Raw genomic sequence first — 23,969 nt, forward strand, 5'->3', positions numbered from 1 at the left:
CATGTCATCACAAAATGATGAACTTCTTGTATCACGTGTTTAGGTGATACTTCATGTTTGTATGGTATGAACCTATGTAGAGTGAGATTATGAGACTCCATAAGGAATCCTGACCATCATGAGAAATGAGATGCTAGACATGATGACTTTATCTTCCCTAGCTAAGAGGGAGTATTGATGCAAATAGCATCAGTCAGATAAAATCTAATACAAATCCATTTACATCAAATGAAGAATGGCATTAATGCAGATATATATGTTCGATCTTGGAGATGTATAAATATATATGAAGTAATTATTATTACTTCATATGTATATTAATATATATTGATATATCATTTCTATATGCATGATTTATAATATATCGAACCCCTTCATAATTATCAATTGCACTTAATAATGATGCCACCGATATATTATCGGATGTTATTAGTAATACCTCGATTAGTTATCGGGTATGTTTTGTTTATTTATTGCCACCGATTGATATGGTTTTTGGGCCTGTTTAACTGCCACCAATTGGGAATTGGTTAAGGATATCATAGTTACCGATATATATATTATCGGGTTATGCATTGACACCGATACACATATTGGTTAATATGAAAAATGTAATGGCACCGATTTATATCGGGTTAATTAGCAATGTGTTGTTTGGGTAATCAAAAGGTGCGATCAAGGGTTATCTTGATCGGTTATGTCCAAAGGACATAACCGACCAAGGTAACACTTGGTCTCCCCTCATTGCCACATATAACCCGATTTATTTGCTTGGAGAAGGGCATTGAAATCAATTAATGTTCTCTCTCCATCTGCAGCAAAGAAAAAAATCAGACATATTATATTGTGAATCAAAGAAATAATAAGTACACTTCATTGTCTATATATAACTTGTTCTTCAAATTGAAAATTGCATATACATTTACACTAATAGTAGACTGTGAAATGTTGGTGCAGCTGTGCAGGAAAATAAGCCCAAATGAGCAGATACGTGGAAGAGACGAAGAGGAATCAGGAAACAACTTCCGTTGAATCCAAATCCAGTCAATCAACCTATCGGCTGTCACGTCTTCAGTTGTGGGCTTTAAAAAAACGAAGTTTGCCCTTGTACGTAAAAAAATGAAGCCGCTTTTTGGGTTTTCCGGAAGTTACAAACCTACGAACTTTTCAAAACGCGATTTTTACGGTTTTCCTCACGATTTTATCACGATTTTATTGGCAATAAATCTCACGATTTAAAAAAAAAATCGGTGGCGATTTAAAAGAAGATTAAATCGTTTGCAACATTGACTCGAGAAAAATCGCGATTTTGGCGATTTTTAAATTATTTTTTCATCTATGATCTGTATAGCTTCCAAACTACTGCAGCAGAATAACTTTCCTGTTGCTGCTGGTTTTGTTCTGTTTTATACTTTAAAAGACATTTAATGACATAGAGAAAATTATACTAAAGGCAATTTTTATTGGGTTGTATAAGAAAATATGCACTTAGAGTAAGTACTATCTTATTTAACGAGTTTGTGCTACATTTTATACCAACAAAATGCCTTTAACAAGTTCAAAGTTTAGCGTAAGAAGGTTCAAAATTGATTGAATGAGTTCTAAAGGGAAATTGAGTTGTTCTTGTTAATTTGTATTATTGTCCCGATATAGGAATGCATATTTTTGTTTCTTAATTTCCATACAAATGCATGAATGGATTAGGTCAATTACAAGTCTGTCACATGCCACAGGTAGAGGCTGAATTAACTGAGCTCCAGCCAGAAGAGAGATCTGAGTTTCTGCAATCTCTTGGAGTTAGCGAGGGAGGACTAGGATCTCTAATAAGGGCAACATACAATCTTTTGGGTCTGCGTACCTATTTCACTTCTGGAGAAAAGGTACATGTTTTAAATATTTCCTCTGATACATAATTGCTTTCTTTGTGAAGCTTGGATCTTTGAAAACTCACTGATCACAATTTTATGTCTTTTTTGCAGGAGACTAAAGCATGGACAATACTTGCAGGTGAGTTAGCTCTTTTGACTTTTTCATTGAATCATATCCCTTAACCTATTTTCCGAGTCTTTAAGCTGTTGAGATTTTCATCTATATAGCTGGATGTACTGAGCCCAATAGCATTGCTATGTACTTGTTAATTGTCTTATATATATCCACGTAGTTAAATTTATAAATCTATTTGTATAAATTACAACTATTTTCGTTCAGAAGCTATAAGTTAGTTGCTCATGAAGGTTACTGGCCAGGCCTTAAAATAATAATGAAGTTGAAGCTCTCTTATTAAGAAAATTATTGTCATCTTTCTCTGAAAAACTTGGACCACGTAAATGAAAATAAACAAGAATTTTCAAAACTAAAAAATACATCATATTCATACTTGTTTTTCTGGTTTGTGTTATAGGGATGACAGCACCACAAGCAGCTGGAGTGATTCACTCTGATTTTGAAAAGGGATTCATACGTGCAGAGACAGTAAGATGACTTCTCATTTTTTTTCACTTTTGTGATAGTTTGATTATAAGAAGATCTGTAAAGGGTGTGGACCCAGAAACAATAATTTAAAGCAGTTTAAAAAGCAACAAGTAGTGCAGAATCTGATCTAGATGGGATGTTTTGACATTCATTCCATCACTACTAATACAGCAACAATAGTTTCATCTTGTTCAAATTTAATTACTACTTTAATATTTTCTTTCCTTAAACTTTAAAAGTAATTTATAAAGTTGTGGGACATATTATGTATGTGGGATGATGATGTGCACCTATTTAGAGTATGATTAGTAATCAATTAATGTTCATTCATGCGCCAATTGAAATACAAAATCCTAGCCCTTGTGAAACCTCTGATCAAATCATATATATGACTGTTTGCACATAGGATAAAAGGGGACTATTGACGTGTCTAAAGTCGCGGAACTATGACTTCATCCAGCCAACGCAGAATAGAAATGCTAAGAATCCTATCCTCTCTTGAGATAAGGAAATCCTTAATGCTGTGTTAATTTGATCAATGGGGATGACCTCAATGTTTCGGTTGTCAAGTCTTGACCGCAGGATAGCTTAGTAGTTGATGTGATTTGCTGGAAGCACATGGGGTCTTACGATTTTGCAACAAGCTAGTCTGCTATGATTCTCAGACTATGAAATAAAATCAAAAGGGAAGGGATAGGAAATCTAAAACTAACAAGACTGGTATGCGGGTAGACAGATTCAACATAACCAATCCCTGCTTGGCCAGAATAGCTCACAACCTTGCAAGAACGGTGCAATCTTCAAAGGGACTTGGAAGATTTTCAAATTGCAAATGCACGGCTAAGCACCCAATTCTGGCGCAACTCAGACGGACACCTGCAATTGAACTAAGCACAATTCAAAGACTCAGGTTAACCATACAAAAGGACACACAATCAGTATATCCTCAATGGTATGAACCTGAATCTATCAAATACCTGCACACCCAAAACGTAAAGATCTATCTAAAATGCTGAAAGAAACCATGCAAACAGGATGAAAACAAGACAATAAACACCAAATCAATGTCTATATATTGATTTCAGCTGCCTATTACAACAATTTTTGTAGCATCTCTATGCTACTACTAAGATCTAACCTATTCTAATTTCTAAAATCTAACTCTCTAACTCTAACCTTCTAACTATCTAACCCTTTACAAAAGAAAGGCCTTTGCTTTTTACAGATTTTACAATATGAATTAGAGGCTAGGATGGATTGCATCCAAGGGTCCTGATCTGCCTCCCAGAAGCTGGCAGCCTTAACCCATGCCCATTAAACTCTTAGTCATCTATCCAACCACAATTCCAACTACCTACAACTGTTTGGCATTAATTTAAGTCTATCTAGCAGTTGGACATTTCCCCTTTCTTTCAAAATATCTGAGTGTGGCCCACAAGCAGTTTTACAATAAAACAGTTTCAGTTTTCAGAAACTAAACTTCTGGAATTAAATCCAGCTGTGTATTTCTCGAGAATGCATAGACTTGCCGCATTCGGAGTGTTCTTTGGTCTTTGGTCCCACTGGTAGACTTCAGCTTTGTTCAACGACACGCTTCCCAATTCTCGGTTGCTTTTGTGCTCCTGCAGCGCGTTCCTACATCTTCTTCTTCAGCGTTCAGTGCCTGGCTCCTTGACGTTTCAGGCCTTCTCCTGGTTCCTTCCAATGACATCCTGCGACCTGCAAACAATCAATCTCATTTAATAAATCAATTTGAAAAATTAAAATTAATTTAACATATTAAATTTTAACAACGTCTGGCTCGAGAAGCTCTTTGTGAGATGTATCTTTTGAATGTTTTCACTTTCTCCTCTGGGAATTTAGGACCTTTAGGCAAGTTGAGAGATTTGGTTTCGAGTTAAGGCCACCTCTTTTGAATTCATTAGGGCTGTAGGATTAAAATGCTCGAGTTCTCACTTGGTTGAGTCCCTTGGCAAAACTCGACTCTTTAGCCAAATTGCGAACGCCTTTAAAATACTTTCTCCTTTTACCTGGCAAAGTTTGGATTCAACAGGTGAATTTCAAGTTTTATTCAAAATCACGATGTTTGCCCACTCAATTTTTGGGTCGTATGGGCCTTTTGCAAGATTTCAAATTCTCATTTTGGCCTTATAGGCTGATTTTGACTTGGAATGACTCTTCCTCTATTGTTTTCGGGTTATTTGACTATTTTGCAAGTTTGGAAACCTTAAGTTTTCATGCAAATGAATGTTATCGTGCGATTTTACTTGCTTGGTTATTTGCTTTGATTTCATGAATCCTCGGCTTCCTTAACATTTTTGCGAAAACTTGGTGATTTGGTCATTTTTGGCCTGGAAAGACAAATTGTAAATGTTAAAATGCCTTTCCACCTTTTACGATTTTCACCGTTTGACAATTTTCGGGCTGGAGAGACCATTCTTTGCAAGCTTGTAAAATGACGCCCTTTCTTATGACTTGCATTTTTGGGCTAAAATGATAAAATGCAGACTTCGCGATTCTCCTTTCCTGCCCAATTTTGGGGTGAAACCACCTTTTGCAAACTTCGCGATTTTCACTTGCTTGGCGATTTTCAGGGTAGAGGCATAAAATGCAAACTTATAAAGTGATTTATAAAGTGACGCTTTTCCCTATTTCACGATTTTATGATTTTTGCCCATTTTCGGGCTAAAATGATTATTTGCAAACTTTAAAACTTAACGCCTTTCAACTTTTTGGGGTTTTTGGCTAGTTTGCAAAGCTTATGAATTAAGTGTTTTACATCACGTGATTCTTTCGGTTGGGGAGGGTTTTGAAAAAGCTCTTTAAGTTTTACGCTTTTCACTTATGCAATTTTCAGGTCAAAAGGGGCTTTGAAAAGTTTCCATGTTAAGCGCTTTTCACCCTTTCCCATTTTCAGCTCTCTAGGCCATTTTGAATGTCGGCGCGAAAGGTTATTTTGGCGAGATGTTGAAGTTTTCGTCTCCTTGAGTTGTTTTGTTAATTTCGGCCTAGAGGGCCATTTCGAAACTTGATCTCGCCTTTGGGCTACCAAGCCAATTTTGTATGCTGAAGTGCTTTTGGCCTTAAAGGCCTTTTCACAAGTTTGGGATTTTTGGGTAAACGGAGTTATTTGGGCGAAATAGACATTTGGAGTCGATGCTTGTAGAATGGCTGTAGACGCCGAAATTGTCCTCAGCGGCACTTGACTTGGACTATCTTCCATGCGAAGAACCCAAAGACGAGGTCCCCTGTCAATGACAGGGATGGGTGTGCGATACACACAACAGGGACATGAAGAGGTTGGTTAGATATATTTTCATGTGAGGTTATGAGTGGACATCGACAAACAAATACACATAATGCGTGCATGTTCTGGTGGTTGTTTTACATATATGCCTGTGCACTTGTATAGCAAGTCATCTCAGCAATAACTGTTACCTAAATTTCGCTTCCAGCTCAATTAGGTAGAGCTGGGATAGCGGTTGCGCTAAAAGAGGTAAAAGTGCACATTTGATTATGTTCAAGTTCTCATGCAAGAGAGATGCTACCAAATGAATACCATGCAAGTGTTTACTAGAACCAAGAGTTTACAACAACACATGAAATTTGCTTTCTTTATTCATAAATTCAATTTCAAGTGTATAGTTTCCCACACAAGCCGTGGGATTAACTTATTGTATGCTATATAAAAATAGACTATACACTTAATGAACAAGAAAAAAAATGCATAAGAAGTGGATAGGGATCCGTCATTGCCTGGAATGACGAACCCCAAAGGTCGCTCGTTGAATCTGGTCGAATTCTCTTGTGTTTTGCTCCACTGTCCCTGAATACCTGCAAGTGAATAGAAGAGAGATGTTAGAGCTTAGGATCGCTATACACATCTTATAAATCAACAAATGCTTAATCCATCCTGATAGAGCATTGAACAAGTTATACAGAAATTAGAGAACAGAAAATGACAGAACAATGTCATAAGATGCCATAAGATCCTCAATGGAAGCCTCTAAGATTCATCATATTTTATTTAAGATTGTTTGTTTCCTTGTGTAGATGTGTTGTGACCTTTTCACACATCACCCCATTGCTAACGGGGACCCCCTCTTTGCTAGCTTCCTGCGTCGTTAGGTTAGGGTTTTGGCTGCTTAGTGGGCAATTTTGTGTTTTCCGTGCCCGAGTCTCAGAGTTTTGATCATGCCTAGTGCCGTCTAGGGTTTTTGAAGTGTTAGGATCAAGTTGCAAAAGGTGATATTTTTAATGATCCTAAGTTTTGCTAAGTGTTTGAGCATTTGAACGTTAACGTGTTTTTAAACACGCGCATCGATGATTTTAAAGTGCTAAGATATTCACAGACCTTTTGGAGTTGTTTCTCGCTCCTAAGGTAATATTTAAATTGGTTTTGCACTTTATTCCAACATTTTCCTGGCGTTTCGCTCATATTTTTGGAAAATTAGTCTTAAGTCCAGTTAAATTTAAAGTCGCTGAGTGATTTTGAGTGGTTAAAATCCTAAGGGAAATCCATATTCCAAGGGTTAAAGGGTCAAAATCCATGCTAGAGGTGATTTTCCCCTCACATTCCAGACTACCCAACCCATTCCCCCACTCAAAATCCATACTACACATGGGTTTCCCCTGGAATCCATATTGGCTACTAATTTCCCCCACTGTTTATCCACACCTGGAGTGATTTTCCCCTGGAGATGCTAAAATTTGGCTAAGTGTCAGGATTTATCTAGACACCCATCGAATTTCCCTTGGAAGCGCGGACTGGAGTGCAAGGATAATTCCATGCCTGGGTCGTTTTTCCACTAGGATTTTTGTGACAGCTAAGTTAGGATTTTTGTCTAGACAGGGATCGATTTTCCACTGGGAACATTATGAAGAGTTTTTGAGTCCGGATTTTTGTCCAGACACCCATCGAATTTCCACCAGGGAGGTTTTTTTTCAAGTTAAGTGATTTTTGAGTGTGTATTTTTGTCCAGACACCCATCGAATTTCCCCTGGGGGATGATTTTTGCAAAATGAGTGCATTTTTGTTTTGATTTTTGACCAAACTCATATCGATTTTCCCTTGGAGGGTGATTTATGTGCATTTTGATGATTTTGAGCATGGATTTTTATCCAAGCATGGGTCAAATTTCCTCAATGGGGCAAATTTTGACACTTAAGCGATTTTTGAAGGGATTTTTTAATCCCAACCTATAGCGATTTTCCCCTAGAGGCTTTATTTTGGATTTAAATTGGAATATTTTAAATAAAAAGCCCCATTTTGATTGCTTTTAAATAATTATTAAATGATTATTTAAAGTTTAAAAGCAAATTTAATAACTTGCAATAATTATTAAATGTTTGAATCTTCTAGAAGCAAGTTAGGGTTTCACCAAGCAAGTATTTATACAAGTGTTTTTTATCCCACATTGCTTGTGTGGTGAAAGTTGGAGCTGAAAGCAAGTATATGAGAGGAACTTCAACATTATTTTATTATTATTTCTGCCAGGTTTCTCCATGAGAGAGATTTTTTTCAAGTTGGGCGAATTTTTTAGCAAGACATTTTTTTGAAGTGTGGGATTGAGGATTTATTTTCCTCCATTTTTTCCAGCTTGCTGATTTATTCCTCTTGGCTGCCATTAAAGACCAGTTTCAGATTTTCGATTTTGCTAAGTTTGGCGATTTTTTCCAAATTTAGCATTTTTTGGTGAAAGTTGGCGAATTTGTGTTTGGAGACCTTGGGCGATTTTTCCTCCACCATTGTTGCTTGCTGTTCAGACCTTCATTTCTGCAGATTGCTGCCATTGACAACAATTTTCAGAATTTTGAAAATTTTGATTTTTTGCTAAGGCAGGCAAATTTTTGTGTTTGGGGTTTTCAATCCCAACTTGGGCGATTTTTCCAGATTATTGCCATCCTCCATTATTGCAGATCCGAGCTATCCATTGGCATCAATTTTCAGATTTCAATTTTAGCGCTAGACTTGGGAAAATTTCGATTTTGCTTGGAGGCCACATTTTGGTGGATTTTTCACGCATGTTTGTTGGCTGTCATCATTTCCAGCCTGCTGATTCGCTTCAGATCTGAGGTTTGCTTCAAATTTTGACCTCCATTAATGGCTGCCATTAATTTTCAGACTTAAGTTTTTATTCCCCAGCCAATTCTAACTTAAACATTTAGCATTTGGAGACATTTTATGGAGTTTTCTGTTCACTTTTTAGACCATTTTAATGCTGTTGCAGGTCTGAAACTCCATTGTTAGGCGGTTGTCCTCAGAAATTTTCATTTCCAGCCACCTAACCAATTTTGGCGAATTTGCTTGGGGCTATTTCCTAAGCCATTTTTCATCATTTTCAGGGATTTAAACCACTTTGCAAGGTGTTGGTAAGTCTGAAGTGTTCGATTTTCAGACTTGTCCTCAGAAAACTAATTTTTACCAGCCATATTTACATTCCGGAAAATGATTGTTTTCATCAATAAAACTGATTTTTATTGATTTTATGCACATTTTGAAGATTACAACATAATTTGAAAGTTTGAATTTTCAAGTTGTCTTCAGAATTTTGACCTCCATTGTTGACTGCGGAAGGTGTCTTCAGACATTCATTGTGTGAAAACACAACCTTTCACACCTTTCCTAAGTCATCATCAATCCGGTATACTCCTTTGCATTCTTTGCTTGCATATTTTCTAAGCGTAAGGAGGTATAAATGAATTTTTATGGAAGGCTTCCATGCCTTAGTGTTGTTGCACATTGAATGTAATTGCTAAAATTTACCAAGTATATGGATTATTTTCCTGACTCCATGCTCTAAACTAGCTAAATCTCTAGAAAGTCAAGAATTTTATTACAAGTATTTATTTTTATCCTAGCACTAACTTCCAGTTTCGTACAGGTGCGATGTCGAAGTCAGGATACAAGGAAAGGAAAGAGCTGCTGAAGACGTTGGAAACTGGATTTTATCCAGAGTTCAAGATTTCATCCAGATGGAGGGAGATCACTGATACCAACATGCATTTCCTGGACTTCGATTGGATGCAGCGTCAAATGTTCGGATCCAGAGATCGGGTTCCTTCTCCAGCATATGCGAATATTATGAAGAGTGGCATTTTCCATGCCGCTGGGTTTCCACAATCTATACAGTGCAGTGAGTTGATCCTGGAGTGTGCACGATGTTACGATCCGCTCACAAGAATGATCAAGAGTCCGAAGGGTGTTGTCATCGCCTACCTTGCTGAGGATGCCATTGCTGAGGTATTCGGAATTCCACGCAGTACAGACATGAAGGATGTGACCAAGGAAGATTGTGCAGACAGATACACGAAGAAGATGGGTGTATGCAAGAGTTTAATTAATAAAGAATGGATGATTGAGCCTAGGAATCATCATTCCAAGGCTCCCAAGACACTTATGTGCGTAGATTTTAAGGAGGAATATAGTGATTTGATATTCCTACTCAACAGAGTGATGGGAATGCCGCAGGGAGTAATATTTCATGGATGGATGTTCTACTTCATCCAGGATTGTCTTAAAGGAACACTAGTGAATTGGTCTAAGATCATAAGCGACAATCTGGATTTTCAGTTGAGGAATGTAGAGCGGTCCAAGTCATTCGCCATAACTTCTTACCTGGTGTATTTGCTTGCACGGTTTGTTTCATACAGAAGATTAATATGCAAAGGTGAAGTCGGGAATGGGCAAGGACAGTTTAAGAGTTATGAATGCTACCCCCAGTTGAGTATGCACAGAATTGAAGACTACAAGAGAGTGAATGATGCATTCACTATGTACATCACACGGATGCTGTAGGGCGGAATCCACAGAAGATTGTCCAAGGAGGCAACAAAGTTAATAGAGAAATATGGATCGTGGTATATACAGTTTCCCACTTTCACATACCTCAGGATTCATGGGTTTCAATCTGAACCCCACAGACTTCCTAGGTATCCTACTGACAGAATGATATTGTTGGAAGTGGTAAGACAGCTTCTAGAGTTCGATGTTATCCAGAGAGAGAAGCACAGGACAGGAATGACATTCCCTATTTCAGTTGGGAAGACGTCAGAGGTCTGCCAATCCACCATAGCTGCCAGCACTGCAGGTGAGGAGATTGCATTCTACAGATTTGCTACCTACAAGAAAAGAGAGAGATTCGATCCAGACAAGAAGGTCGGAAGGATCAGAGGAGAGAAGTTCACTCACAAGGTTGACATAGAGGATTATTGGGCTAACTTAATGGACGAACAAGCAGTAAAGAGAAGAATGTGGTCTAGAATGTTAGTGGATTTCATGAGAAAGTGTGGACTTTTCCTCATCCCTGATCAGGTATTAGATGATAGAGATCATACACACCCACATTATGAGAATGAAATGAAGAAGGCAATCCTATTGCCAAATTAGTCAGAGTCAGAGGAGACTGATCTGAATATATTGATGAGAGAAGTCTTGAATTTCTCCCACACATGGGTAGATATGCAGATGAACAGATTAGTTGACATGGATGTTCCCTTCACTTATGAAAGGATGAAAACAGAAGAGTCTACTTCCGAGGATGATCAGAGGACTGTAAGTGATGTTAGAATTCATGCAGACGAAGAAAGTCAAGCTCCCAAGAGAAGGAAGAACATGCCTGGAGAAGTCAAGGCTAGAGGGAAGAAGATTGAGGATGTGAAGAAGAAACAGAAGACTATCATTCCTTCACCCCCTCCCAGTGTCTCATCAATCGAAGTGATTGAAGTAACATAACAGAATAAGGAGATTCAGCAGTGTTCCAACACAGTGATACTACCTGAGAATACTCAGGAATTTCATGCCACAGCAACATCTGCACCTCCTGATGAGAATGATGACCAGTCGGGATCCCCTACTGTCCTTTTGAAAGTTAGTTTGGGAAATGATGTATATGATTGGACCAGGAATAATCCTAATGATAATGATGAAGTTATCTCGGCACTGAAGGACCTTGATCGAGAAATATGTCTTGATGATGGTATGGAGATGACCACTATTCCTGAATGGTTGAGGAAGAGTATGGAAAAAAGTAAACAAATGATAGAAGTACAGCCTATTGAGGATATTGATGACTACCTAGCTAGGAGTGCTAAGAAGAAGGAGCCCAAGAGAGCGGAAATTTTGTCGCACATAGCTAGAGATGAGACGGGAATGCGGATTGCGCAGATTGCTGTTCCTAGAGCCGGCGTGACAATGGACACTGCTACTCCCATGAATATCCAGATCACTTCAGTTGCCCTTGGTCGTCCATCCGCAGGGCAGGAATTTCAGGAGATTGGTGACAACCTCCAAGGAATCAATGCAAAGTTAGACACAGCGATTGCGGAGAATGAAAGGTACAAAGAAGAAAATATTAGACTCAGAGAGTATATTGCAGGGACAAGGCGTGGAGATCCCACCCTTATTTCCCCTATTGCAGTTGACCATGGAATACATTCACACTGCGAGGTAGCGAGAGGTACACACTCAGAGGTGGAAAAGTGGATTGAAAGCACAAGAAAGCAGGCAGATGATTTCCTTACTCAGTTTGTCCAAGCATATGATAAGACAACAACGCTTGTATTCAGGATCCAGTATTTGGAGGGAGTTTGGGAAGAATTCCGGCCTATCCAAGAGAAGACTATTCCACGCCTCCTGGCATTGAAGAAGGTTCCTAATTCCATTTTGGTCAGCGATAACATTGTGCACAGTGGAGACATATATAATTTCCATGGTTGGTATTGTGCACTAGCTTTGAAGAAATCAGCTTATGAGAACGCCCAATCGAGTTGTATGGAGATGGAAGGATTAATTCAGGACATTCAGATGAAGATCCTTGCCTCGATTGAGGAATTATTGGGTGTTGATGTTAGTAATGCTAGTGGTTTACACTTAGCCAAATTAAGAGACAAGATAAAATTTATGTATTTTTGCCAGTTGGACTCTTTGCAGAAGAGTCAGATAGATGACTTGGTCTCTTTGTTGATTCATGTTCATAATTCGCAGAAGCTCATGCCTGAATGGGAGAATACTTTGAATGCTTGCTCGGATTCATTGGATGTGATTGATTTATAGCAGGATACCTTGCCTAGCATTTCCATGGAGGAGTTAGATTCAGTTTTGGCTAGATTCTTGGAGTATGCTAAGAGAGAGAGAGGTGCAGGGAGGAATCTTCTAGAAGATTCCCTATATGATGACTAGGTATCTTTCTATTGGGCCATATGTTGGTGGCACCATTTTTGATGTAACCCTAATTAGGGCAATTCTAGGGTTTTGTTGGCATGATCTCGACCGTTGATCTTAGATCAATCTGGGCCATCCACTTTGTAAGAGACTCTATATATGCCCCTTTGTCTCTCATTTGTAAGGGAGAGTTTTTGTAGAATTGTTGGTATATGCTACAGCTATTTGAATCCTAATCATTGTTCAATTGTTGGTGATTTTGCTCTTCAAGTGTTGTATTTGCAATCATGGTTCTCAATTCCTCCAAGTTAGATTAGAATTTATTTTCATGTATGTTAGATTGAATGAAAGATTTGTTGAATATATTTGTGTGGAATCCTTAATCCATACCACTAGCCTCTTTCCGCTGGTAAGTGCGCCTTGTGTGGTCAACTGGAGTTTGAGTAAGCATAACTTCAACTATTATGCGTCCGTTGACAAGCATCAGTTTGGATGGTGTCTTCGTTTGATGGTAATAGTTTGAAAATCATTAAGTATACCTTAGATGATTGCACTAAGCTTGTGTCAATACCTGATTGTGAGACCTTGCCTGGTTTGATTCCACTAAATCCATTCATCATTCCCTACATTCTTAGGATTAGAATAGATTTCCTGAACCCTATTCTTTTTCCCCCTTTTTTAATAAGAAGTAAATCCAGAGCCTTATTGATAAATCTTAAGTTGTCAGCACACCTATTCCGCATCATTCATGATAATCCAAACATTTGCGTAAGTCCCCAAAGTGAAACACAGCAATTCACATCAACCACTGAACTTACCCACTCGTCAAGACTTGACATGTAGAAACCTTGGAATCATTTTAGTTGATCTCATTCTTAGCATCTGAGGTGATTTTGTTCAAGAGAGGGTAAATTACTTTGGTAATTTATTCTGTATTGTTATGTGCATAAAAAACACATCAACAAGATGGAAGTAAAATTATATCATTTGTCTTCATTCGATGTTATTATTACAGTATGTGGAGTAAATGGGCTCCCACGAGGGTTGAGCTCAGCATGTTGTGATATTAAGGATAAATTATTATAACAAAGATGTAACAATCTTTACCCGTCTTCTACGGTAGTCACAATAAAAGAATACCCGTTGCTCATGGCAATAAGCTGATAGGAACATGCGAGTCCTAGATGTCAGTACCAACACACTGTCATAAACGAGGGGCACTCATTCACGGAGACCATCATACAAGAGATATAAATATTACATGATTGTCATAATAATTGTAGCTAGGAGGGAAAGGCTGTCTTTTGGAATGCCAATTTAAGAGAATACCCAAGGTGTTTAATACAACAAGTTGGTCTACTGCTGCGTGTACTGTCATCCAATGGTTAAAGCATCACATCACAATTTACACAGTAGCATATCAAAATGCAGTCTGTGTCAAAGAGGACAAGCATGGCTAGTAGCCAATAAAGTCAGCCATAGTCCTATCCAAGGTATAGCATCACCAAAGATACAGAGATACTACACTCATTTGCAAGACAATGACAATGATAGTGAATGTACAGTGAACATCAAAGAGCAGAAAAAAGGAATGAATTGTAATCAGTCTACACAAATAGTGAATATTTGTCAAAAGAGTGGTGTAATGACAAGGAATGCTGTCAAGCCACAGTTATTACAAATATACCAGTCTCAAAAGGCCTTATGATCAGATGCATTATAACTTCATGTGCACGAAGCAGCATCAATGTAGAATTGAGGATCTAAAAGTTTTCAGACCAAGTACAAAATAGAGTCCTCGAAAGGGCAGAATACAAGCAAAAGGAAAAAGAGCCAACTATTAAAAGGATGCAGTCCATAATTCTAGTGCATTGATGAAAGAAGGATCTTGTCTCAAATGGCAGTCATGACTAGCAAGAAAGTTCAATGATCCTTTTGCTCCATTCACAGTCACAAACACAAAGGAAAGATTTGCAGCCCTCCAAACACTAATCAAATCAAAAAATACAGTGACAACAGAGGTATACATAGGACTGTCATAATTTTATGAGAGAGGAATATGTGTATATGCATTTGTAGATGCCAAAAGACAAGACCAAGGCATTGGGATAGTAGAAAGACTATTCAAAGGGGACAGTCCACACAAATATGGTTTAATGGAGAGCAGTTTCATGGGCCGTAAAGAAGAGAATTTGAGAGCACAATGACAATGATAGTGAATGTACAGTGAACATCAATTGCAGACCCTAGGGCAAAGTTTGCAGCCTTAAGAAGATAGCTCAAGCATAGTTAAAACAGTCCAAAATACAGTGCACAAGTCCAATCAAGAGAGATCACTGAACCAATAAAGTTACAGCCTTCATACAGAAAGAAGTCACAGAGCTAATTAGTTTTAAAGTCAGTACATGGAGGAATCATTGTTGATTTTAACACTTTCAGATTAACTAAAACTCAGAAAATCAGAATTTGTTTACTGATTAGATTAATTAGATTAGAGATTTATAATTTTCAGATTTAAGCACAGTAAGGAAAGAGAATGGAATAAAGACAAGACATAGTTACCCTGGGAAAACCTCCTAGGAGAAAAAATCCAGCCAGAAAAGATCCTCGGATCTGATTATGGATTATGGTTATATAATCATTACAACACTTATCTCAAGAACTTGTAGAGGCAGATGTTGCTGTCACAGAAAGAATGACAGATTAGTTTGCTATCACATGTGTGTTGGTTGCTGCTGATTTGCTGCTCCTTTAACCCAAATTGCAGACCTTCAAGGAATTCGCTCTATCTTCACCAAGTTCGCTGACTTCTAATGATGGATTTCACTCCTCAACTAGCAGATCTAAATTGCTGATGTAGCAGAGGTAATTGTTGTAGGTGCAGATGTAGTCTTTCTCCCTGAAGTTCACATTATCTAGTCATATATATTTCACTAAATTGCTGATGTAGCAGAGGTAATTGTTGTAGGTGCAGATGTAGTCTTTCTCCCTGAAGTTCACATTATCCAGTCATATATATTTCACATGAAATGAAAACTAAAATGAGTGAGTTGTGATGTGGGTTTTATGCTTATTTATATGTGGAGCAAACCCCTTTAACATGTCGGATTCATTTAATTTGCTTAATGTGAAATGTTTAGGGTAGGGTTGGCCCTATCATGATGGCGTGTTTGGCTTTAGTGTAGTGTGGAGATGGCGTGAGGTATAGGGCCCATGCCTTATGCGTTGGAGAAGGGGCTGGTCCCCTTAGGCGGATTCCAATGTTGCCCAAGGCAATTGGAATTCGCCACCCTAATTACAAACAACACTCCCTCTTAATTAGGGAGGAGAACATAACCATAATCTTCCATCTTGCACACAAGCAAATGATGGATTACATAATCAGAATATTGTAGACTTCCATCTTGCACACAAGCATATAATGGAACTACATAATATAACCTTCCAACTCGCACACAAGCATAGACTGGATCCACCTTACATTGCTCGTAGAGGGTGGGGAGGATCTTTTCTACCATCTTACATTGCCCGCAGAGGATGGTCAACAATTACACTTCTCCGTGAGAAGATTACAATACCATCTTACTTGCCCGCAGAGGATGGTTAACAATTACACTTCTCCCTGAGAAGATTACAATACCATCTTACATTGCCTGCAGAGGATGGTTAATAATTACACTTCTCCCTGAGAAGATTACAATACCACCTTACATTGCCCGCAGAGGGTGGTTTGATACAACACAATGTATCACTGCGATTGAGACTCCCTCTCAATTAGGATTTCATTTTCCACAACACCAAGTCTGTCCCTGAGGTACACAAACTTCACTTTGGATAGAGGCTTGGTAAGAATATCTGCAACTTGCTCATCAGTGCTGACATACTTTAGCTGAATAGCACCTCTTTGCACCATATCCCGAATGAAATGATAATGGGTTTCCACATGTTTTGACCTATCATGAAACACTGGATTGATAGACATTTTGATACACCTCTGATTATCACAGTGAATAACTGTAGGATCCCAAGGTTGACCAAATAGCCCAGCAAGAAGCTTACGAAGCCACACTACTTCTCTAGAAGCTACACTTGCTGCAATATACTCAGCTTTAGCAGTACTCAATGCCACTAAGGATTGTTTTCTGCAAGCCCAAGAGATCACTGCGGATCCCAAGCTAAAACAAATACTGGAGGTGCTTTTCCTGTCTTTGACGCTTCTAGCCCAGTTGGCATCTTAATAACCTTCCAAGGTTATTGAAGTGTTAAGTGGATACTTCAGCCCAAAACCAACTGTACCTCGCAACTACCTTAGGATGTGCTTGGTTGCAACAAGATGAACATGTTTGGGCATGCTCATAAACTGGCTGAGAGCATTCACAGACATATGTATGGTCTAGTGTTAACTAGATACAATAGTGATCCAATGAACTGTCGGTACTCTGATGGATCTGCAAAATCAGAGTTAGTTGCAGAAACACTTAACTTCTTTAAGTTAGATTCCATGGGAGTAGACATAGGTTTACAATCCATCATTCTAAATCTTTTCAAAATGTCAATAGTATATTTTCCTTGACTTAGAAAAATTTCGTTAGATCTTTGTCATACTTCTAGACCTAGAAAATAATGCATTAGACCCAAGTCTTTTATTTCAAATTCTAAAGCTAGTTCTTTCTTGCATCTAATAATAAGTTCATCTTTACAAGTAAGAAATAAGTCATCCACATATAGAACTAGAATTAACATTTCATCATTAGCTAACTCAAAGTATATGTTAGAGTCAGCATCATTTTTACAAAAACCTAGACTTAACAAGTATTTATCAATTCTTTCATACCAAGCACAAGGAGCCTGTTTAAGGCCATACAGAGCTTTCTTCAACCTGCACACATGAGTTAATCTATCCTGAATCTCATAACCCTTAGGTTGTTCAATATAGACCTCTTCCTCAATGACACCATTAAGGAAGATAGTCTTAACATCCATCTGATGTAGTTTCCAACCTCTAGCAGCAGCAATAGCTATTATCGTTCTAATAGAAGTATATCTAGCAACAAGAGCAAATGTTTCTTCATAGTCTATGCCTTCCTTATGAGAAAAATCACGAGCTACAAATCTAGCCTTATATTTTTCAATACTACCATCAGCATTATGTTTAATTTTAAATAACCATTTAGAGGAAACAACAAATTTACCTTTGGGTCTGGGCACAATATCCCAAACATCATTCTTGATGATTGACTGATACTCTTCATCCATAGCAAGCTTCCAGGCATGATGATTCAAGGCATCTTCAACATTGCAAGGTTCAGTTTCAATGAGATTACACATCAATGCAACGTAGTTGGAGAATACTTGAGGTCTCTTAGTTTCACGGAAGGTGCCACTAGGAGCTGCAAATCTTTCGGCTTCTTGAATGGTGTTTCTTACCCAAAGAGGCCTCTTTTTGGTAACGACAATGTCACTAGGAATATCAATGGGATTCATGGGCTTTGGTGGATCATTATGTTCATCTTGAGGTGGAGGTTCGACCGGCTCCCTCTGAATCTCAGGGTTAGTATCAACATTCATATCTTGATTGTCGTTAGCTTCATCAATGACACAAGAACCTTTTGATTTTTTAAAAACAATATCTTCTTCAAATGTAACATCCCTACTTACCTCAACATACCTTTGACCCGGGATGTATATCCTGAATGCCTTGGAGGATTCATTGTAGCCGACTAGCATGCCTTTCTTTCCGGAGGGTTCCAACTTGGTTCGCTTTTCCTTGGGCACATGAACATAAACGGGACTTCCAAAAATTCTGAGGTGACTGATGTCTGGTTTGGATCCTATGAAGGCTTCTTCAGGGGTCATGTTCTTTAGAACACGGTGTGGACATCTATTCTGGATATACATTTCTGTTCCAGAAGCCTCAGCCCATAGGAAGGTCTGCAAATCTTGATCGTGAATCATAGCCTTTGCAGCCTCAACAATAGTCCTATTCTTTCTTTCAGCAACTCCATTTTGTTGAGGATTGTATGGAACACAAAACTCCCTCTTAATTTTTGACTCAACACAAAAATCATAAAAGCTACCGGAGGTGTACTCACCTCCATTGTTAGATCTTAGACATTTACTTAAGACTTCATTAGATTCTTTAGATTTCAAGAAGTAGATCCAAGTTTTTCTAGAGAAATCATCTATGAAGATTACGTAATAAAGAAAACCACTAGGAGATGCTACAGACATAGGACCGCATAAATCAAAGTGAACAAGTTCTAGTTTGACTTTAGCTCTATTTTCAATTTTATGAAAAAGACTTTTAACATTTTTACCTATAGCACAACCTTTGCAAGTATTATCATGAATTTGACTGAGTTTAGGCATACCTTTGACTAACTTTTCAAGAGAGGGAAGAGTTTGATAATGCAAGTCTCCAAGTCTTCTATGCCATAGCTCACAAGATTTAGGAGCCTCATTAATGCGGGCTTGAATAGGGTTAGTAGAGAGCTTATAAAGACTATCATATCTATGACCGATTACACGAGCAGATTTAAAACTAGATTTCTTAGGCCAAGCAAGAACTTTTCCCTTAGAAAATGCAATTTGATAACTTTTATCTTCTAGAGCAGATATGGAAATTAGGTTTCTTTTAATTCCAGGAACAAACAAGACATCAATAAGGTGCAGAGAAATACCAGAGTCTAAATTTAAAGAATTAGAGCCAGAACCTCTTACTGAATAACGAACGTCATCTCCAATTACCATGTGAACGGCTGGTATCCTTTTCTACTAAGTCTGAAAGATGATCACAGTAGCCTGTGATGTGTCTGGAAGCACCACTGTCAATCAGCCATGTATTACTATCTGTAGGAATACTGCTAGACAGAGTAGAGATGAATAAGAAGTCATCATTTTGTTTTGAGACTTCATTTAAGTTGGCTTCTCTTTGGGTAGGATTATTTTGACATTCTTTAGCATAGTGACCAAATTTGTCACATCTAAAGCATCGAACACGCGAGGTATCTCTTGGTTTCTTCCAAGGGTGCTGGGAACTAAATGGTTTGAATTCCCTATTTCTTTTTGGATAAGGCTTCTTCCAATTTCCCCCTTTCTTGCATTGGGCTGCAAGCATGTTTTGATCATCTACATGGGGACTTTTGGTTTGCCCTCTTGTGATGAGGCGAGACTCTTCTTGGATGCAATCATTCTTAAGGCGATCAAGGGTAGGTAACTCAGTTCTGCCACTTATGGTTTGGATAAATGACTCCCATGAGTGAGGTAGACCATTTAGGGCAATCATGACAAGGTCTTTGTCTTCCATGTTATGACCAATTAAACCTAGCTGATTCTTTAGTTCTGAAATTCTCATAAAGTAGGAAATAACATAATCTTCTTTTGCCATTTTGATATTAAGTAGTTGTTGTCTTAAAGTAATTGCACTACTAAGATTGTTAACTTCATATGTACCTTGTAGATGGCTGAACATTTCCCTTGCAGTAGTAAATGAGGCAATAGAGGTGACTAGGTGGTCTTTGATTGAATCAATGAGAATCTTCCTGGCCTTGACAACATCCTTTTTGAATTGTTTTAGCTCAGCTGCATCCGTAGGTTCAGTTAGCTCTTTCACTTCTATGAATTGGAGAAGATCTTCTTCCTCTAGAGCCAACTTGATTCGAACCTTCTATGTAGTAAAATTGAGATTCCCATCAAGCCTATCTTCAACTTTCAGCCCCATTGACTTGACCTGCAAATGCGACAACAATCTGGAAATAAAGGAGTACTAAATTCTAAAATCTGAAAGTTGATCTAGCCTATAGCTCTGAGACCATGTTGATTTTAACACTTTCAGATTAACTAATACTTAGAAAATCAGAATTTGTTTACTGATTAGATTAATTAGATTAGAGATTTATAATTTTCAGATTTAAGCACAGTAAGGAAAGAGAATGAAATAAAGACAAGACACAGTTACCCTGGGAAAACCTCCTAAGAGGAAAAACCCAGCCAGAAAAGATCCTTGGATCTGATTATGGATTATGGTTATGTAATCATTACAACACTTATCTCAAGAACTTGTAGAGGCAGATGTTGCTGTCACAGAAAGAATGACAGATTAGTTTGCTGTCACATGTGTGTTTGTTGCTGCTGATTTGCTGCTCCTTTAACCCAAATTGCAAACCTTCAAGGAATTCACTCTATCTTCACCAAGTTCGCTGACTTCTAATGATGGATTTCACTCCTCAACTAGCAGATCTAAATTGCTGATGTAGCAGAGGTAATTGTTGTAGGTGCAGATGTAGTCTTTCTCCCTGAAGTTCACATTATCCAGTCATATATAGTTCGCATGAAATGAAAGCTAAAATGAGTGAGTTGTGATGTGGGTTTTATGCTTATTTATATGTGGAGCAAACCCCTTTAACATGTCGGATTCATTTAATTTGCTTAATGTGAAATGTTTAGGATAGGGTTGGCCCTATCATGATGGCGTGTTTGGCTTTAGTGTAGCGTGGAGATGGTGTGAGGTATAGGGCCCAGGCCTTATGCGTTGGAGAAGGGGCTGGCCCCCTTAGGCGGATTCCAATGTTGCCCAAGGCAATTGGAATCTGCCACCCTAATTACAAACAACAATCATCATATAATTGATTTTAAAAAATAGTTGACCATTGTCAAGAGCAAAGCAGCCCTCTGTCTTAGGAAAGCAGTGACATATTTTAGTCTTATTGGTAATCCAAAACCATGAGCAATATGGCAATTGTGTGATGACAAATAAGCCTAGATGGGGGAATATAAATGTTACAGTAGAGCAATAAGATACAAACAACCCTAAAATCTTTCGCTATTTCAATGAAGTCGTTTTAAGAGACTAAAAGAAATATAGGCTCACACAACCATAAAGAGAGACACAGCCAATACAAGGTATTGTTGCAGATGTCAATATGCAGTCTATATTCAGTCCCTTGTACACAGAAATTATGAAAGCGTGAGCAGCTACAACAGAGGATAGTCGATCAAAAGAAGTTCCCTATGAAAGATTTATGACAGTCAAAACAGAGATATGTAGCAGTACTGGAAAAGTCAAATATTGCAGTCCTTTTAAACAAGGGATAACCAGAGCAAAGAAGCGAAAAATATAGAAGAGCAGCGTTGTTTTTTTTTTAGGTTTTTTCTAGTCAAGTAATGCTCAAAATTGAAGTTTTTTGTATTGAGTTCGAATTCAACACACCTGAAGCGGCCATTTATTGAGTGAAAATCTGCAAAGCATTTCTAGAAATGCCCTTTCAAACCCTTAGAATGTGAAATGTGCCCATAACGGCCTGAGTTTTGTTTTCTTTTTGTGAAAATCTGCAAAATCGTTTCCGGAAAAGCCCATTCCAAATTTCAGAAAGCTCAAGCATGGCGCCAAAGCTCCAAGTCGAAGACAAAGAGAGCAGATTCTCACAGAGAAAATTAAACGCATCAAAAGATCCATGAGAACCAGTCAAAATTGTGGCCCTAGAGGCCCAAATTTATTTTTCAAATCGAAAAATGGAGGTCGAAATCTCAGTCTCAACAGCAGAATGCAGCTTACCACGCATTTTACGCACAAAATTTGTGTGGAAACCACTTAGAATCAACCAAAGTCCTCAAATATTTTCAAGAAAGCTCATTTGTGTCCAACAAAAAGCTCTCATGGCGGCCATATGACACAAGAGCAGGCAAATGAAAAATATTGAATGAAGAAGAAATGATCATTCTAGGGTTTTCTTTTCCCTAAAATATGTATCGAATTGTCTAAGGCATTATTTGCCTTTATTTTTATTTTTCTTCTTCCTTGCTAATACCCCATGAAATTTCCCAGGGGAGGTTGATGTTTTGTTTTGCATCCCTATGTCAATGTAAACAACTTATTAAGTGATTTATATCTTATCACTTAATAATTTAAGGCCAATGTAAAAATATTTATTAAGTGATAATATATTAATCACTTAATAAGTATAGGGAATAAACATAGGAAAATTTAAATAAATATAATAATAAACATATTTAATAAAGTGACAAAATATTAAATTATTTTATTAAATATAGTTCTCATTATATTTATTAATGTCTTGACTTAAGTGCAATAAATTAAATAATAAAATTATTTATTAAAGTGATTTCTAATTTGTCACTTTATTAAATAACTTTCTTATTTTTATTTAAAAGATGGACATAAATGTAAACGATATAAGAAAAGTATTTATTAAAGTGATAAATTATAAATCACTTTATAAGATATTTTTCTTATTCATATTTATTAGTAAGTCGAGATATGTTTTTTGCATTTACGAGGGGTTGCAGGCTTTTCAGAGATGTTTAGGGGTTATTTATTGTGCAATTAAGAGCTTTTATGGCTGTGGATAGGGTGGCTTGACTTTTTTCTCAAGCACATCCCCTTTCAGACTTGTTTTAGGCCCTAAAAAGTAGGCTTTTTGAGTCTGCTCGACCAAGAGGAGGTAGAGTCCTATTTTGACACAACTGCTTTTGGAAAGCATATATATCTCCAAGTCTTCATGATTGGAGGGAGTTTTGACTTGTTCACTTGCTGCATATTGTAATTTTCTGAGTTCTTTTGCAGAAGTGAATAATTTTGTAACCCATTTTGGAGAGAAATACAGATTGGTGACACCTTTCGGCAGTAATAGTAGCTTGTGCCTTCTCATTTTTCTGTTACCGCGTGTCTTTAGTGTTACGCAGTTTCTTTTGGTGATGTTTTCCCCTTAAAAATTGCATTTCATGTTGATGCCTTATGTAGGAATACACATATTTTGCAGGTTGTGAGCTGTGTTAATCATAAGAATTAGTCTTAAATTGTGAGGAAGAGCTTTTTCTCCTACTAAGACCTGTGATTATTTAGCCTTCTCATGAACTGTTGATGCAAAATTGTGTATCAGTGGGTTGTGTAGGAAAGTCATTTATGCTGTTATACTGTGTGTCATTTCTTTTTGTGAGTCTCAAGATATCATCTGGTGCATCACCTAGGATTAGATTTCATTTTTCATGCCCTCTTTCTTACTCTTTCCTCTGCAATAAGTGTTAGTTTAGGTGAAGTACTTGAAAAAGAACCAATTTACTTTGGAGGTCCACTTCGTTTTCAGTTCACCCACAACCTTGAAGTGTTCCCAGGTTTTAATAGGCTGTTGGAGTTCATAGCTTTGGTTAGGGTGCAAGCTTTATTGATAACAATAACATGAGGCTGAATGTGGGTGGAAGTCTTTTCGTTGTGAAGTAAATGCTTGAAGTGATTTGAGAGAGGCATAACTAGTTAATGCTAAAAGGCCTTTCGTAATGAGTTCATGATTACTTCAATAGATGCCGAAATCCATTGTAG

The 23,969-nt window shown here is 37.7% G+C and overlaps 1 protein-coding gene across 7 annotated transcripts in view; it reads left to right on the forward strand.

Annotated features, from left to right (window-relative positions):
* The window catches only part of LOC131063956 (uncharacterized), a 176,597-nt gene that overhangs the window by 110,698 nt on the left and 41,930 nt on the right, over positions 1 to 23,969 (forward strand). For all 7 annotated transcript variants that reach the window (XR_009111190.2, XR_009111188.2, XR_009111189.2 and 4 more), the window contains 3 exons: positions 1,734 to 1,880; positions 1,980 to 2,007; positions 2,402 to 2,472. Coding sequence is in view for 3 of the 7 variants with exons in the window: in XM_057997959.2 (XP_057853942.1) it covers positions 1,734 to 1,880; positions 1,980 to 2,007; positions 2,402 to 2,472 (246 nt within the window). In the remaining 4 variants the exon portion in view is untranslated. The remainder of the gene's footprint in view (positions 1 to 1,733; positions 1,881 to 1,979; positions 2,008 to 2,401; positions 2,473 to 23,969) is intronic.

The sequence above is a fragment of the Cryptomeria japonica genome, chromosome 11, assembly GCF_030272615.1.
Source record: "Cryptomeria japonica chromosome 11, Sugi_1.0, whole genome shotgun sequence".
Classification (NCBI taxonomy): Eukaryota; Viridiplantae; Streptophyta; class Pinopsida; order Cupressales; family Cupressaceae; genus Cryptomeria; species Cryptomeria japonica.